Here is a 17,303-nt window from a genome sequence, read left to right on the forward strand (position 1 = left end):
AAGATTCTTACTGTATGGTAATTGAATGAAGGCCAGCATCACTACAGCCTGAAGTGTATTTCTTTAATTCTCAACCTTTATGTTGCATTTCTCAGTAAGCATGTAAAGAACAGAATTTGATTCAAGCACATGAAGGACAAACACTCACTGTACAGAACAGGATTAGACTATACATGTACATCAGTTCACATAATGGGTAAACAATATGAAAAGGATTAGACTATACATGTACATCAATTCACATACATTACTGGGTAAACAATATGCCAAGCAGTCAAATGCAGTTGGTATTGACCCCATGACTGGTGTCTGGGTACTTGCTCATTAAGGTCTGTTTTCCTGGACACAGATTAAGCCTCTAAAATTGCCAGTGTAGAAATCCCCTAAAATAAGCCATGTGTAGCCTACAATATGTATTCAATTTTATTCACACTTAATAGAAGATCAACAAATGTTAACAATATTACAGACTAGACAAATTGTAGGCTATAACACAGGACACAACATTACAGTAGCATCTAGATAAATATATTAGCTATATTGTCACAAGTAGGATATTTCATTTATTTATGTTAGAAATTTGGATCACATGTAGGCCTATGTAATTAGATTGGAAGGATGTAAGGATAAAGATGTATTTAAACTCTAAATAGTCATCCACCCAAAACAGTAAACATGCATTGATAATAACCAATGATAGGTGGCGACATCAACCATTTATGAACATGTAGTGCCTTTTGCTTCCAAAAAAACAGAAGAGGGTCGTCTCCCACAATGCTTTGGTTGCGAATTCAAGTTGCAGTCCAGTCGCCTGCATTCGAAAGTTCATGACCTTTGATCACATGGTTGTGGTAAAGGTCATGCAGCCGACATGTAGTCTGACAATTTTTATACCCATAATGCAACACACTTTGAAAGTTGGTGACGAACGTTGGTCACCGCCTTGACATAAGTGAACGCGCCCACTCACTTCGCTCAGTCGGACATAATGCCGCGTTCATGTGCTAGTCGGAACTAGGAAACACAGACATTTCCGACTTGCTAACTGGTTGTAGTTATACATGTGCCGCATTCAGCAAAACTGAAATTTCGGAGTTTCCCAGTTCTGACTAGCATGTGAAAGTGACGTAACACCTGAAACGTTGGAAACGTGAACCTGAACTGATCATTTGAGTACCTGTTTGGGGTTGTTTTAGGTTGTTGATACCTGTTTGGCAGAGGAGGCTGGTGGGAGGAGCTATAGGAGGACGGGTTCATTGTAATGTCTGGAATGGCATTAATGGAACGGTATCAAACACATCAAACATATAGAAACCAAATTTGACTCCGTTCCATTAATTCCATTCCAGCTATTACAATGAGGCCGTCCACCTATAGCTCCTCCCACCAGCCTCCACTGCTGTTTGGGGTTCTTTTGGGTACCTGTTTGGGGTTGTTTGGGATTCTTTTGGGTACTTCTGGGTTCTTTTGGGTACTATTGGGTACTTTTGGGTACTTGTTGGTACTTTTGGGTTGTTTTGGGTTGTTTGGGGTGATTAGAAGGACCCAATAAACGTATAATTGGTTGGGAAATAGCAACAAAGTCAGTGAAATTACAAATATGTCCATGCAATCACGAGGCAGATCAGCTTCAGTTCAGTTAAACTTTAAAGAGAGTGTAAGTTATAAATACTTAACAACCAACAGCATTATTTAGAAATACATTTGTAAGAGACAGAGCACACAATAACTATGGACATATACATGTTTCTTCAATGTTTCATACAAAAAATTGCATATACAACCCCAAACAGTGCTGAGCACCAATACACCTCTAACTCTTAAGAAATATGGTTATGGACTGGACTCACTCTTCACAATTGAGGCACAAAAATGAATAAGAAATCGATCACATATTACATATAGCTTATACTGTATGTTATTTTTGATATATGCATTTATGGAATATCATGTTCTGTTATACAGCAAAATGTCAATGATCTAATATGATTCATTATAATCTTCTTTCTGTTATTGTGCAGATCTTCTGGTTTCTGGGAACATTTCCGGCCTCTATTACATCATAATGCCAGACAGAGATGACATCGTCCAGAGAAAAATAATAAACAAAAACATTTTTAGCAGAGCATTGCCAGGTCCTCTTAACCTCTATGCTTTGTGTCCTTGATTTTTTTTCTCTCATCATCCTTAGTCATTTGGGTCCCTGTTCACAGATGAAGTTGCCAAGTCCTAACCCCTCTTTTGTTTTATTCTCTTTGTGCTTTGTTTCCTTTAATTCTCCCTCCCCCTCCTCCTCCTCCTCCTCAGTCGTCCTGGTCCCTGGTCTCAGAGGAGCCACAGTTGGGGTAGTCACTCTCCAGTGACATGTTACTTCCCAGCCCACCCATCCTCCTGCGTAAAAGGAAGTGTGTTCGTCTTTGCAGTAGCCTCTGCTGCTCCTGCTTCAGTTCCACGTACGACCGGGAGAATGTATGAAAGATGGAGGTGACTGGGAATGCCATGAGAAGAATCCCGCTCAGGATACTGCTTAGCGCCACCACCTGACCCGGGATGCTCCTCGGAACCATGTCCCCGTAGCCCACCGTTGTCATGGTAATGACAGCCCACCAGTAGGTGGCGGGGATACTGCTGAACTCGTGGGTGGCGGCCATCTCGTTCTCGATGAGGTAGAGCAGCGGGGAGAAGAGGGCAATGGCCACACAGAGGAAGAGGAGGAGCAACCCAAACTCCCGTGTGCAGCGCCGCGCTGTCAGCCCCAGAGTCTGCAGGCCCAAGGAGTGGCGGGCCAGCCGCATCACATATAGGATCCTCAGGGCGCGGAGGATCCGGAGCACCAGACCCACCTTATCTAGGTAACTGCTGCCCGAGCCCAGCTTCTTCTCCCCCTGGTAGCTGTCCACTACCAGGGTGATGTAGTATGGCAGGATTGCCACCACGTCTATGAGGTTCAGAGGGCGTCTCAGGAAGGCTAGTTTGTCTCTGTCCTGGATGAAGCGCAGGGTGAACTCTAGGGAGAACCAGCCCACACACACTGTCTCCACAATGAAGATGTTGTAGCACATCTGGGAACACTTGCCCTAAAAGACACAAGAGATACTGGTTAGCACCTGTATATAAACATCTAGCATATACATGGTGTATAGGCTTATGTTCTGAACTTGTTCTTGACTTTTTGTGGTTGCAAGAGTAGTTTGACACTAGAGGGAGCTATGGTGCTGCCTAAAATCTAAGTTATGTTATTGTGGTATCCCAAATTCTATTCCTCAAATGTCAAACTGTCGACTGCAGGGTATTAAACACAGACTCCATTTATAACAGCCCAAATATTTTCTATTCACAGCTTGTTCCCAATATTTTTTATGTTCTCTGTTCTCTGCTCAGACGGTTCTGAGTGATGTGTTGTGATTGTACGTGTTGCTTTATTCAGCTACATAAAATATTTTTAAAAACTATGTACTGAAACAAAAACACAAACAAATTCTTGAATTTAGTTAACACGAAATAATGCTCTCCAAGCCCGAAGGTTATGTATTATTTGGAAGGTTGTTTTTTAGAAATGGTTTTTCAATTGTAGATATTAAATTGTTTAACCGATTCAAAGCACATACGGTATGATATAAAGTGGCTTTTGAGTTGATTCTATTTCAAAAGAAAGCATGCAGGATTATTATGAAACACTCCCACAGAGTAGGAAATTACTTATACCAGTGTATCATGTCTACACAGAATGTACAATAAGCTTGTTCTCAGACAGAACACTGTTTAGAAAGCAAAATACTCCTCTTCAATTGATTCTAACTGTCTAACAATAGAATCTATCAGGGATGCAAATTTGGAATGCACTGCTCAGGTACCAGCCTTTGGAGCACCATCTAAAGTCCATCACCTCTGGGGTAATGAATTACCTTCTGGGTTAAAAAATATGTTCCATGATGGTTACAGCCAGATAACTGTGGCTAAAAACAAATTAATTGATTTTGCTCCACCTGGAAGTACTCTCCTAGAATTCACAATGAAACCAGATAAGTGCAGTGGTGTGTGTGTGTGTCACTCAAATGTTTTCTGGCTACCAAGGCCAGAAAAAGTGAATTACTGCAGTGATTGAAGTCAGCCATGAAATTGAGCATGTATATTAAATTAGAACAATACTTTTCCACATGTTTCAGATGTGTTTTCTTTGCAAATTATAGCCCATGCATGTAATCCATTATTACTTTAACTTTACAAATGCTCTTTGGGCTTTACATTACAGCTCTGATATTCAAGAAAGATTATTTACAATTTCAAAGTGCAGGTTTTGTTATCAAGGGTCTGGGAAGTGTACGGAGTGTATGACCTGTTGTGCTGCACTGAGGCCTCCTAGTCCTCACAATGTCCACCTACTTGCTCCTCCTCCTCTCTCATGGCCGGCAAGGTACTGATGGACAGGTTGACAGCCGTGATGGTGACAAACAGCACCGACAGACAGGCAAAGATCTTCCCTGGCAGGCCAGAGTGGGGCCTCTCCACCATGTCCCTCAGCTTGTTCATACAATGTCCCATCCGGGTCTCCGTAGCCAGGGCGGTGGAACCCCTACGGTGCCTGCTGTCCGTGTCCATCATCAGCTCCTCCTCCTCGTCCTCCTGGGCGGCCCGCTCCAACTCGTCACACTCATCCACCCGCTGGATGAGGCGGCGACGGCAGCACCACTCCAGGTTCTCTTCAGGGACCCCCCAGTAGAGCAGCTCCTCCCTGAAGGAGAGGGCACACATCTCCCTGAGGGACCGCAGCTTCCCAGCCCGCAGGAAGGTCAGGATGGTGCGGAAGGCACAGGGCGAACGGTCAAAGAAGAACTCGTTTCGAGCAACATCGTAATCATCGCAGACGCGCATGATCTCGTCGAAGCTGCTGCAGAGGCGCAGCTGGCCCAGTCGGGACAGGGGGAAGTCCTCCAAGGTGGTCCAGGGTAGTTGATAACGCAGCCCGCCCACGTTGATGATGGCGTGAAGTTTATGGGTAGCGGAGGGCGAAGTGGTGTCGGTGAGGAGGTGGTCCGAGTCCTCAGGAAGGAACTGGGCCCGTTTGTAGAAAGCCCCCTTGAGGGCCTCCTGCTCTGACAGGGGCGGGGGTTGAGGGAGGAGGAGGGAGGCATCGGAGGCACAGCTCAGAGCGCTGTAGTCGTAGTCTGAGCCATCTCCTGCCAGCAGAGTCATCTTTACCTGTACAGGAACAACCCCTCTACCTCCATCGCTGGTCACATCCCTGTGGTCGACCTCTCACTGGCACACGTTTACCTTTAGAAGTAGAGGAAAGGAAAAACACAAAATTCTATGTATCATTATCTCATAATCTCATATGCAAAGGGTACAGGTACTGGGTAGGCCTACATGTACTACAAAGGAACGTTCGTAGATTGTTCTTTGTTGGCTTGCAGGGTTCCAGGACCAGGTTGAACTCTTTCCCGATTAAGAATCTTTGAGTTCTTTGAGGAAGGTTCTTGTTGTTGAAAATATGGTTCTTTGGAATGTCAAAAGATTCCTGGCCCTTTTATTGAGCGTTAAAGCCACCAACTGAACATATTAGACATATTGAGCCTCTTACGTATTTTAAAATAATGCTTGAAATGATGTTTTAAAATGTAGGATGTCATACACATCAACCTCCAAGTCCTCCTCCACCCCGCCCCCATCAAAAATATTGCACAATTTTTCTGAAGTAAAAGCACTCGAGTCGAAGTCAAACTCAACCTCTGTCTGAAAAACACAGGTGACTCCAGAGTTCACACTTTTGGTGAGTGACTTTTTCCTAACGTTACATCTTTTCATTTAACGGAATTACCGACAATAACTTTGGTAGTGTAGCTTTGTAGTTAGCTACAAAATACTGTCTGCTTTGACTTTGCTGGCTGGTAGAAAAAAAAAATTAGCTGGGAAGATAGCTAGCTAGCTGCTCATCCTATGTCCACACAACTTGGTGGACATTTCTCTTTAGTAACTTTATTAACTGTGCTAACTTGTTTTTAGTAGCATTGGTACTCTTGGCAGATTTGTTTAATGACTACCCACAATTATTTTTGATGTCAGTCAGTCATTCACAATAGCTTGATTAAGAATAAAGATAATGTTGGTTAATGTAATAATGGTAGCTAGCTAGCTAGTTTTCTATTGACTGTTCATAGAGGGGAATGTACTTGCTAGCAGAGAGGAAGAGGCAAAGCATCTTTGTTGCTAGTTAGGGTTTTTATTGACTTTATGTATCATGCAATTTCACTTATAAGTTCATTCAAATAAGTGGTCTGTTAATTTCACAGATGTAGTAGGCCTAAATCCTTTGACTTTTAAACAGGATAAAAACAATTTCAATTTAAAGGATTACTATGTGACCATAATGTACAGTTAACACATAACAGATGTGGAGTCAACATGTGCCAGGTGATATGAAAAACAAAAAACATTAATAAATCATTGATTTACTGTCTTTTCTCATATGTCACTAATTAGCAAAAGCCTCAACAAAATAAACCCTATGACATTTATTGGTTGATTTTTAGATGCTTGAAACAGTTGCTGATTGTGGTTGATTTCCCCTGTAATGCACTTAAAAGCTCTGTCTAATGGATATATAAAATGCCTTGGGTTCATAAATAATTCTGACTCAGGATTTTAGGCAACATATGATTTCACTGTGATGTTGATGCTCGATTGACGAGAGCTGAAATTATCCTGGGGTCTGGTTGTGTAGTGGATGTCATTGTAGTGGATGTCACACATGCTATTGGTTCTATTCAGCCATAGGGCAATGATGTATCATGTAGAGGAGTCATGTAACTATGATAAACACTGGGGTGAGATGATAAATGTACTTGGAATGAAAACACTGGTGAGAACTTGGCAAGACTCATTCATAGCCAAAGGTGATGTAGTTCTATTTACAGTAGATGGGAATCAAGATCTTATAGCAAACTGCTTCTATTTCAGGAGCACTGCATAACGACACTGCATACACAGTACACACAGACATACACACACACTCACACACACACAGATACAGACACATAGGCAGGTAGGCCTAGACTCAGCAATATGACATCATCATAAAGAGCGGGGTGACTTCCTGCTTACAAAAATTTATTTCTAATCTGCCAAGACTGCCAGTATTGGCTCTTCCCAATATGAACATTCCTGCCACATTCCTGGTTCAACAACATTGGGCATATTAAGTTGTTCTTGACGTCCTCCTGCTGGTATGTCATATGACTGACCCCTATACCTTCAAGGCAGCTTAGCAGAGGCAACCCCAAACCCATTACCCAGTTTAGTCACAACAGACTGATCATTATCATCTAATGGTGCAACACTACACCCACACCGTTGGTCCCTGTTACATAAAGATGCCATTTACACATATTTGAACATGATTACTCATCTAGATGAATTGATATAAACATAACCAAACCATTTTCTGTCAGAAAACATCTGCTATCCATTGTGTTACAGTTGCAGTGTAGTTTTTCCAATGCTGCTTTAATTTTTTCAGATTATATTGTAGCTAGAGCATTTAGGGATGGATTGAGTGCATGTGGTACTGAACACATTTTACAATATAATCACCTCTTAGTTATACAGCTACAACTACAAAGAATTGCCTTTTGTAACACTCCAATTTCCATCTTGTTGTGTGTGAAATGACTACCAATCACACAATACAACACACATTTTAGCTGTAAATAAAAAACACATGACAAAAATTATACAAATTGAGGGATCGGAGTTCGTCACGGTCAGTGGATGGTTATTAGTTGTTTGCACGGTCAGTGCCTTGGACCAATGATTACAGTTGGCCTTCTCTCTGTTTCCCACCTGTCACAGAGTGAACCACCCCAAGTGAAGGCAAATATTATATGGTACATTAACATTCACCTATTCCTCTCATTTAGCCTGCTTGGTTTCCCATGGGAGAAATCTGTGTTTGGTTTGCCACTGGTTGTTTCTAAAGAACAGGGTGCCCCATCTTAAATAGAAGGAAAAGAGTATCTTAATAATACTAATAATAATACATTTAATTTGTATAGCGCTTTTCATTACAGTGTTATCTCAAAGCTCTACATAGGCAAAAATATAAATAATTACAATAAAATACAATATACAGTAAATGTGGCACCGTGAGAGACATGGGCATAGGTGTGGCTGAAGGGCGCCCAGTTCAGCACCATGAACAGAGCCACCCACCCACCTCAGCACAGGAGACAGGTGTGCTCACTTCAGCACCATGGACAGTGGCACTGGTTGCAGCAAAGTGGACAACGGCACTCAGTTCAGCCTGTGGAAAGCTGCACTCCCTTTGGCCCCAGGCCAGCCGAAGACACGCCACAGCTCTTCTCACCCAACACACCTGTGCAGGATTACTAATCAGCACACCTGCAAGGCATTCCCTAATCAAATGACTGGCACAAGAGCTGGACCTCGCTCAAATGGAGCAGTTAGGAAGACACAGCCACAGCGCGCCTACTCTCCCATTTACACTAGGTTTCGCGCTTCTACTAAAGACTCCTCAGAAGGAGAATTACACACTCTGCCAGTGAAGCCACACCGCAGCCGACGAGATATAGGTGGCCGCCATCTTTAACCACCCTCTTGCCTTAATGGCTTTGTGGACTAAAACTCAAGAGACACTAAAAAGCTTAGCAAGTAAAAGCTGTTAGACTAAAAGCTAAAGTAAAAGCATCTAAAACTTTAACTCTTTTGTTGTGTGTTTACTCATTGCCGCTTGTGTAGTAGGGCACACCCCACTCTTCCTGACAATAAACACAGTACATTTTGAATCAAGGCAGGAAGTAGCAATAATAAGTCCTAAAAGGACTTTCCAAATTAGGATTATAGGAATGACAGTCTGTAGAAATGTGTTTTAAGGCCAGTTTTAAAAGTTCTGATTAATGGAGCAGCTCTCAGATGGTCAGGGAGAGCATTCCATAGGCGAAGGGCAAGGGAGCAGAAGGCTCGGTCCCCCATAGTACGGAGACGTGTCTTGGGGAATTTAAGCAGTAGGGAGTTGCTGGAGCCGAGAGTGCGAGGTGGCTCATTGATAGAAATGAGGTCGCTGATGTAGGTGGGACTCAATACATTTGAGGCTATAAAACACTAGGAGGATGATTTTAAATACAATCCTACAGTTGACCGGTAGCCAGTGGAGTTCAGCAAGGATGAGAGTCTTGATTAATTGCTCTGGATAAGAGTGTCTGATAGATGACTAAAATGTAAATGTAAAGTGTATGGATATGTATGAGATGGGGTGAGGAGAGACATTTCGGTCACAATGAACAGCAACTTCTACTCAACCGCTTGAATAAACTACTGTACACAGGCCACTTTTGTGATGGCCAATGACACTGCAGTGATTCTCAACAGCATTCTGTATCTTGATGGAATACTCAACATATCACCAGTAAGTGGTGTGGCAAATAGATAATTTTAGTTTCAACAAACTGTGTCGTATCTGCTTCTAAAATCCTAAATATCCAGTAAAAAGAAATGTCCATTAAATTGACTAATTTATTGACGCTCCAAGGTAATTATACTGATCGATACCAATCTGTAATAAAATGTATTGTGAGACTATTAAAATCCTCTCTTCTTCTTTGCCTAAAGACAGTAAAAAGAACATTCCACTCTAAATTAAAGAACAATTATGTGTTCTTCATACTCCAAAAATACAATTCTCAAATAAATTATCTTAAATTCCTGTCCTCTTCTTTGCCCAAATACATGGATGGCAAAGACAGGATAGATAAAACCCTTCAATCGCCCAGGCACTATTTGTTTTCTCTCTGGGGCCAGTAGTAACAGGTGGTCCTTTGGCCTGTTTCCAGTCACAGGAGCACCCGTGAAGTAGTTGTGTTTTAGAACTCTACTGTGCCTTTAAACACCTCCTTGAGGGAGAGCTGTATCTCCCAGAAATCTCTGAGGAAGAGATGAAACAACACAGAGCCAGAGAAATGTTTCTCTCTCCACCAGATCGCCTGAGGTCTGGCCCTCTCTCGATGGGCCTCTCCGTGCCGGCGCTGTGCCGTGCTATCCATCGCAGCTTTGCCACAGGGCATGTTCTCTCCAGATTGCTTGTGAGTCACTGGCCTGGGCTGTGATTCTTTCTGTCTGCAGTGCTCATGCATCTCCAACTGTGCTTCGAGAAACTGACACAAACTGTCTTTGAAAAGCACTACCAGACTCTACAGGAAACGTCAAGGGTCTGAGAAAGGCTATTACTGACATTTTAGAGTTGTCTGTGGCTTCGAAATGTAACACAAATACAGCAGATTTCCTACAGCGCCTTGAGAATCTGACACAAACTGCTTTGGAAATGTAGTGAGCAACTCACTTCAAGTGTCTGAGAAAGGCTATAACTGAGATCCTGGAGTTGTGTCGTTCACATTTACATTACATTTACATTACATTTTAGTCATTTAGCAGACGCTCTTATCCAGAGCGACTTACAGTTAGTGAGTGCATACATTATATATATATTTTTTTCATACTGGCCCCCCGTGGGAATCGAACCCACAACCCTGGCGTTGCAAACGCCATGCTCTACCAACTGAGCTACATCCCTGCCGGCCATTCCCTCCCCTACCCTGGACGACGCTGGGCCAATTGTGCGCCGCCTCATGGGTCTCCTGGTCGCGGCCGGCTACGACAGACACTGGATTCGAACCAGGATCTCTAGTGGCACAGCTAGCACTGCGATTCAGTGCCTTAGACCACTGCGCATCGTAATGGCACAAATATTATGTTGATCAGAAGTCATCCTTATTTGGTGATATTTTCTCAATTCTGACACACCTTAAATCAACATTGAAGTTTCTGTTAGCTTTTAGAGGCCATTGGTTTGGTCATGAGTAAAATATGTTTGGTTTCAGATAAGTCTGTGTAAAAACAAGTACATTATAGTTGACTAATTATACGAAGCTTAAATTATTCTTCTTGAGGCATTTTTGAGCTAGACACTTTTATGTTTAGTTTAAATCAAATGACCGAGACTGAGTCCAAATTTGGCCAATCTCTTATAAATCAAATATTTACAATTCAATACAGAATCAAGGTCTGTGAAATTGAAGACTCACACCAAGGTTGAATTTGAATAAGCAAATCATATATATTTCTTTCGTTTTGTATTCTCTGTCATTATTTAATAATCCTGTCTACGTGGTGTGAGAACTATTTTTCACCCTCTACTACAGACGGGTCTTACTTTGCCAAAACTGATAAAAACGAGTCTGTCTGGAGGACTTGGTCTGCGTCCCTGTTCTTCTAATGACTTGTGTGCTCTCCTCTCCTGGGAGGACTATCATTTCCTTCACCCCATAACAGTATAACAGTGTCTACATAGACCTAAAGCCATGTCTCTCTCTCTCTCTCTCTCTCTCTCTCTCTCTCTCTCTCTCTCTCTCTCTCTCTCTCTCTCTCTCTCTCTTTTCAAATCTGTTTTTAATGCAGGCAAGAATCCACGCCTGGAGCAAACCTTACATCGTAAGACCTATGCTAACAGAAACTCCGGCAGGAATTGCTGAATATAAAAAAGGGCCCTTTTCTGATGTAAGTGGGTGGATTTAATAAAAATGGACTACATTGGAATAAGAAATATCTCAAGGGATATAATTGCCTTGCTAGCCCTCACCGCTGTCCACAATATCCAAATGTGATTTACTTTAATCCACACCATACTTGAATACATCTTTCATATAACCAACAGTTGGTTTCATACAGTATATTGTATATTTTACATACTGTGCTTTATATTTGCATACTTGGATTATGAAATGATAATGAAAACCATCTTTATCTTTCCTGTCGCTCTTACTTTGAAGAAAACCCTTCATGCAATCTTTCAAATTTGTTGAAATAATGTTTATTTTGTGTGCAGTGGGGAAACTTTCGACGCCAAGCTATGGAGATATCCTTTCTTACAGTTGCTCTGTCTTTCTTTCGGTAGATTCTTCCCACTCTCAGCAAATGTCAGGCCGCTAATGGGAATTATCGTACTTGATCATTTTCTCCATTAATCTTAGTGTTCCGTCCTTGTCCTTCATCGTGCCCTCAGGACTACCCAGACAGAAGCTGAGAAGACCCTGCCAATTCCTCCTTTTCTGCCCGACTGCTCCATATTATGCTCACCACTCCTTCTCATCCCCTCAACGCCACCACACCGTGACTGACAATAATTACGGTAGCACCCAAACGGTCATCCTCCACCCTAACCTAACCTCCATATTCTTCTTTCTGAAGTGTCTACGGCACTGGTTTGGAATAGAGAGTAGATTTCCCTGTCATATTTAAGTGATCATTAGGCTACACAACTGGAAACATAACTGGCTAATGGACAACACTTGGGGCATTCTGTGCACAATCTACTGTATCTTCCGGCCCAAGGAATTCTTGTTTTGAGAGAATAGACAGTAGCTCTCAATCATCATAATTTAGATGAATTATGCGGGTAAAAGGACATTTGTCAAACAAAACGTAGTTTCTATCTAGCTATATCAGATAAGTATTCTTATCTTGTTCTCATGAATTTGGTTCTTATGCATATGGTTTCTTTATTCTCCATCTCCATTTGTTTGATATCACACTCTCTGTTAGAAAGTAAACTAACAGATGGAACAGAACACAACTTTAGATTGCATAATGATTATGTAAGATCTCAGCTGTGAGATTACATTACCACATATTAGTATCCTGTTATAGTACTGTCATTTCCTGTCTTGGACGGCGCAGTGTTTGCAGGTTCAATTAAGGTTCATTTGACCCCAACCCTGCTCTTCAGTGATAAAAGCATCCCAGTAGGGATGTGCACAGGCAGACAGTCTGATGTCTGATGTTCATTAAGAGAGCTGCCTGTCCTGTCTGTCTTGTCACTGCAGGGACAGAGTGTTTGCAGGGATTGCTCTGTGTTGCTACTAGACCAAACCAGACCCCACTACAGGCCTCAGTGGGATGGTCTGGCAGGGAGGACAGGGAACGACAGATAAAAGAGAGATGGATGAGGGATGGACCGTTTTGAGAAAAAACAACACCCAGTCTTTCTGGACACCATTATTAGATTTGTGTCAGCCTGAACAGAGAAGAGAAACTACTTTAATTGATGGGATGGATTAACAGATCTGGGCTCTAGGCAATTACAACAGGAGACAAATGTGTTTTGTGTGGAGTTGACTGTAGACTGGTATTTTCTGCAGTGGTAGCAAATAGAATGGTAGTGACTAAAAAAGACAAGTTATTTTGTGTGGTGTTGAGTGAAGACTGTTACTTTCACCAGTGGTACTGGGAGCAAATAGGATAGATTTGATAGAATGGGTAGTGACTCAAAAAGATGGACAGTAGGTTCCTCTGTAAATTATAATCTCCTGTACTGTAACATGTCATTGTAGAAAAGGAGATAGTAAATGTCTTATGCTGTTTAAATGCACATCATTTTTTATGTAAGCCTCTGTCTGCTTACTGTTCAGCCAGCATTGGTTTGCCCAAATTACTCAAACCCAAAATATATAAATCATTCTAAATGGGATATTTGTACTGTACATCAATTGCTATTGAATATTTTATGCGGGAACTAGCCAACGTTTTAAGGCACTCAACTCAAGTTATATGAAAAGAGTGAAGTTTTTTGCTCTCCAATCACACACCACCTATCCCAGCCTAATTTGTGTTGACAGTTAGCCCTGACCAGAGAGCAGAAAGGGCTCTGTAGACTATTTTCCTCAGGTCCATTGAGAATGTAAGTTAATTAATGCCTTTAAAATGGCGACTCTGCAGTCTGATCTAATAACATGTCAGGACAGTCGCTCAGGTCCTCCACTTCTAAAGACATCTGGGAATAGCAGATTATAATGACTGACCCAGTCAGAGTGGGGTGGGGGAGCATGACTGCTATAGATGTAAATACAAGAAAGTCATTAGTTCATCTCATTAAAATCAGAATTACCTTGTAGAGTGGGAGAAATAGATCTATGGGTTACACACCATACACCATAAAGGGGTCTAAAGAAGGAACTTGCATTCTGTGCACGAATACATTTGCAGAAAATCATGATCAGAGTATTGGTAGTATCACAATTGATTAATGACCCTCTAACATATGTGATCTAACAACAGTAATGCCAGTAAATCAACTCAGCTCATATTGCTTCACTTCTTAGGTCTGGTATTGCTCATAATTTGCCATTAGGCTATTTCCAGTAGTGGCTTTCAGAGATGTAATCAAGGTTTTGCTTCCTTCATGTTGCGGGTTGCAACTAAATATAGAAAATCTGTGTAGGGGTTTACAGTGTAGAGCAGAAATATGTTAGGGACTGTATGTAGAGCATGGAAATGCCTAAAGCAGCCTATACATTAGTGTAGCGGGTCTCTACACTTACAACCAAATATGGGGAACTGTTGGCAAGGAGTATGATAAAACATTGTTATGTTGAGGGACCTATCTGTCAGTCAACACCTCCTTTGTCCGCCATTCCTTTCAGTTCTCTGCTACCAATGACTGGAACGAACTGCAAAAATCTCTGAAGCTGGAGACTCTTATCTCCCTCACTAACTTCAAGCATCAGTTGTCAGAGCAGCTTACCGATCACTGCACCTGTACACAGCCCATCTGTAATTAGCCCACCCAACTACCTCATCCCCATATTGTTAGTTATTTTGCTCATTTGCACCCCAGTATCTCTATTTGCACATCATCTTCTGCACATCTATCACGCCAGTGTTAATACTAAATTGTAATTATTTTGCACTATGGCCTATTTATTGCCTTACCTCCATAACTTACTACATTTGCACACACTGTATATAGATTTTCTATTGTGTTTTTGACTGTACGTTTTGTTTATCCCATATGTAACTCTGTGTTGTTGTTGTTTTTATCGCACTGCTTTGCTTTATCTTGGCCAGGTCGCAGTTGTAAATGAGAACTTGTTCTCTACTGGCTTACCTGGTTAAATAAAGGTGGAAAAAAAAGAAAAAAAGAAACGTCTGTCAGACTAGAACATATAGTATTTTCTCTGTATGTTGCTCGGATGCTACAGCTACAGAATTCCAACAAAATCTAGCCTCTAAGAATAAATACATGTGACTTACCATGTACCGTATCTAATGTATCTGCCACTCTTTTACCATGTAGTGATCTACAGTATGGTAATCATAGTCATCGGTCAGACATGGAGATGAACAGATGGAACCATTGGATACAATCAGAGTGGACAGTAGCTCAAATGTTTATGGCACTGGAAGAATATGATATAATGAATATTTAATTCAAAACCTGAGGGAAAATGTAAACTTGCAGTATATACGTAGCTACTGTACATGTGAAAATCTCAATGTGTGCAAGAGTATCATTATAAAAACGTAATAATACTGTAATCTGAATGTGATGCATGGTTGACTCATTTTTCCAACTAACTGTTGCTGAATATAAAAACATGCTCACAAGAGAAACATTTTGCTGAACATTTTTAAATTTGGAACTGTATGATCATAATCATGGCAACTGTGAGGGTGATTAGTACATTAGCAATTCAAATATTACATCACCCAATATTTTATAATGTGTTACACTGAAAATTATAACAAAATACAGTACATAAAATGTTGATAGGGTGGTCAGCATCAACAGATACACACTTGCTGAAGTCTTGTTGAATACTGATAGCACTTAGTTGATACCACTATGCATTTACCAAAGCTGTCAAAATGGATTGATATACTGTACAGTATTTGTATTAACATCCTCTGAGATTAGGTAAAAAAGAACAAATTTGATGAAATACTCACTGTGGTTGTTTATCAGTTCTTCCAACAGCTGTGAGTTTTAGTTTATACAAAGTGATCAAAAATACAAGAAAACCTGAAGTCCTGACTGTTGCTGTTGCTTCTGCATCGAACACCAACTCTGCTCTCTCTGCACACAGGCACAAGGCTTGTAGAGTACTAGCAGGCTATTTGATTATTATGAGCAACAGACTATAGGCTCTCCCTTCCTCTCTACATCAACAGCTAGCCTCGCAGCTCTGACATCACAGGTGGGATGTTCCATTCTGCCATTATTCTGAGAGTTTTTCACAGAAATCCATAGCAACCAGCATCTAGCTAGTGAGCGTAGCGGAGGGGTCCAGCTTTGAAACAGAAATAATCACTCTAATTTGACCATAGACTAGCGGGGCAGCTCCCGCTCAGTCCAGTCCAAGCTCTTCTCTGTCCTGGCACCCCAATGGTGGAACCAGCTTCCCCCTGAAGCTAGGACAGCGGAGTCCCGGCCCATCTTCCTTTTTTGGGCCTATTCCAATTTGTTTTATCTACTCTGCTTGACAGAAGCTAAGCTTTGGTGTTTGGTTAATTGAATAATTCCAAACAGAACTGAGAAAGTGCAGATGTTGCCAGTAGCGGTGCGTGGGTAACATCACTGGGGAAGTCAAGCCAGAAAAAAAAGCCATGTTATAAGCTATGTGTGATAATTGCGTTGTTTGCTCTATAACCTGTTAGTTCATATGCCTTGTGACCGTGATATACAGTGAGGGAAAAAAGTATTTGATCCCCTGCTGATTTTGTACGTTTGCCCACTGACAAAGACATGATCAGTCTATAATTTTAATGGTAGGTTTATTTGAACAGTGAGAGACAGAATAACAACAAAAAAATCCAGAAAAACGCATGTCAAAAATGTTATAAATTGATTTGCATTTTAAATTGATCTGCAAAACATGACTTAGTACTTGGTGGCAAAACCCTTGTTGGCAATCACAGAGGTCAGACGTTTCTTGTAGTTGGCCACCAGGTTTGCACACATCTCAGGAGGGATTTTGTCCCACTCCTCTTTGCAGATCTTCTCCAAGTCATTAAGGTTTCGAGGCTGACGTTTGGCAACTCAAACCTTCAGCTCCCTCCACAGATTTTCTATGGGATTAAGGTCTGGAGACTGGCTAGGCCACTCCAGGACCTTAATGTGCTTCTTCTTGAGCCACTCCTTTGTTGCCTTGGCCGTGTGTTTTGGGTCATTGTCATGCTGGAATACCCATCCACGACCCATTTTCAATGCCCTGGCTGAGGGAAGGAGGTTCTAACCCAAGATTTGATGCGGTGAAGTTGTCCTGTCCCCTTAGCAGAAAAACACACCCAAAGCATAATGTTTGCACCTCCATGTTTGACAGTGGGGATGGTGTTCTTGGGGTCAAAGGCAGCATTCCTCCTCCTCCAAACACGGCGAGTTGAGTTGATGGCAAAGAGCTCGATTTTGGTCTCATCTGACCACAACACTTTCACCCAGTTCTCCTCTGAATCATTCAGAT

At 41.7% G+C, this 17,303-nt stretch overlaps 1 protein-coding gene across 1 annotated transcript; it reads right to left on the reverse strand.

Annotated features, from left to right (window-relative positions):
- Positions 1-1,376: 1,376 nt before the first annotated feature.
- Positions 1,377-15,957, reverse strand: kcng1 (potassium voltage-gated channel, subfamily G, member 1). The gene is made up of 3 exons (XM_041857972.2): positions 15,793-15,957; positions 4,384-5,274; positions 1,377-3,077 (listed from the first exon to the last, which is right to left on the reverse strand). Exons 2-3 carry the CDS (start codon positions 5,191-5,193, stop codon positions 2,304-2,306), a joined length of 1,584 nt encoding a protein of 527 aa, XP_041713906.1. The 5' UTR covers positions 5,194-5,274; positions 15,793-15,957; the 3' UTR covers positions 1,377-2,303.
- Positions 15,958-17,303: the final 1,346 nt, after the last annotated feature.

Source organism: Coregonus clupeaformis, chromosome 30 (genome assembly GCF_020615455.1).
Source record: "Coregonus clupeaformis isolate EN_2021a chromosome 30, ASM2061545v1, whole genome shotgun sequence".
Taxonomy (NCBI): Eukaryota; Metazoa; Chordata; class Actinopteri; order Salmoniformes; family Salmonidae; genus Coregonus; species Coregonus clupeaformis.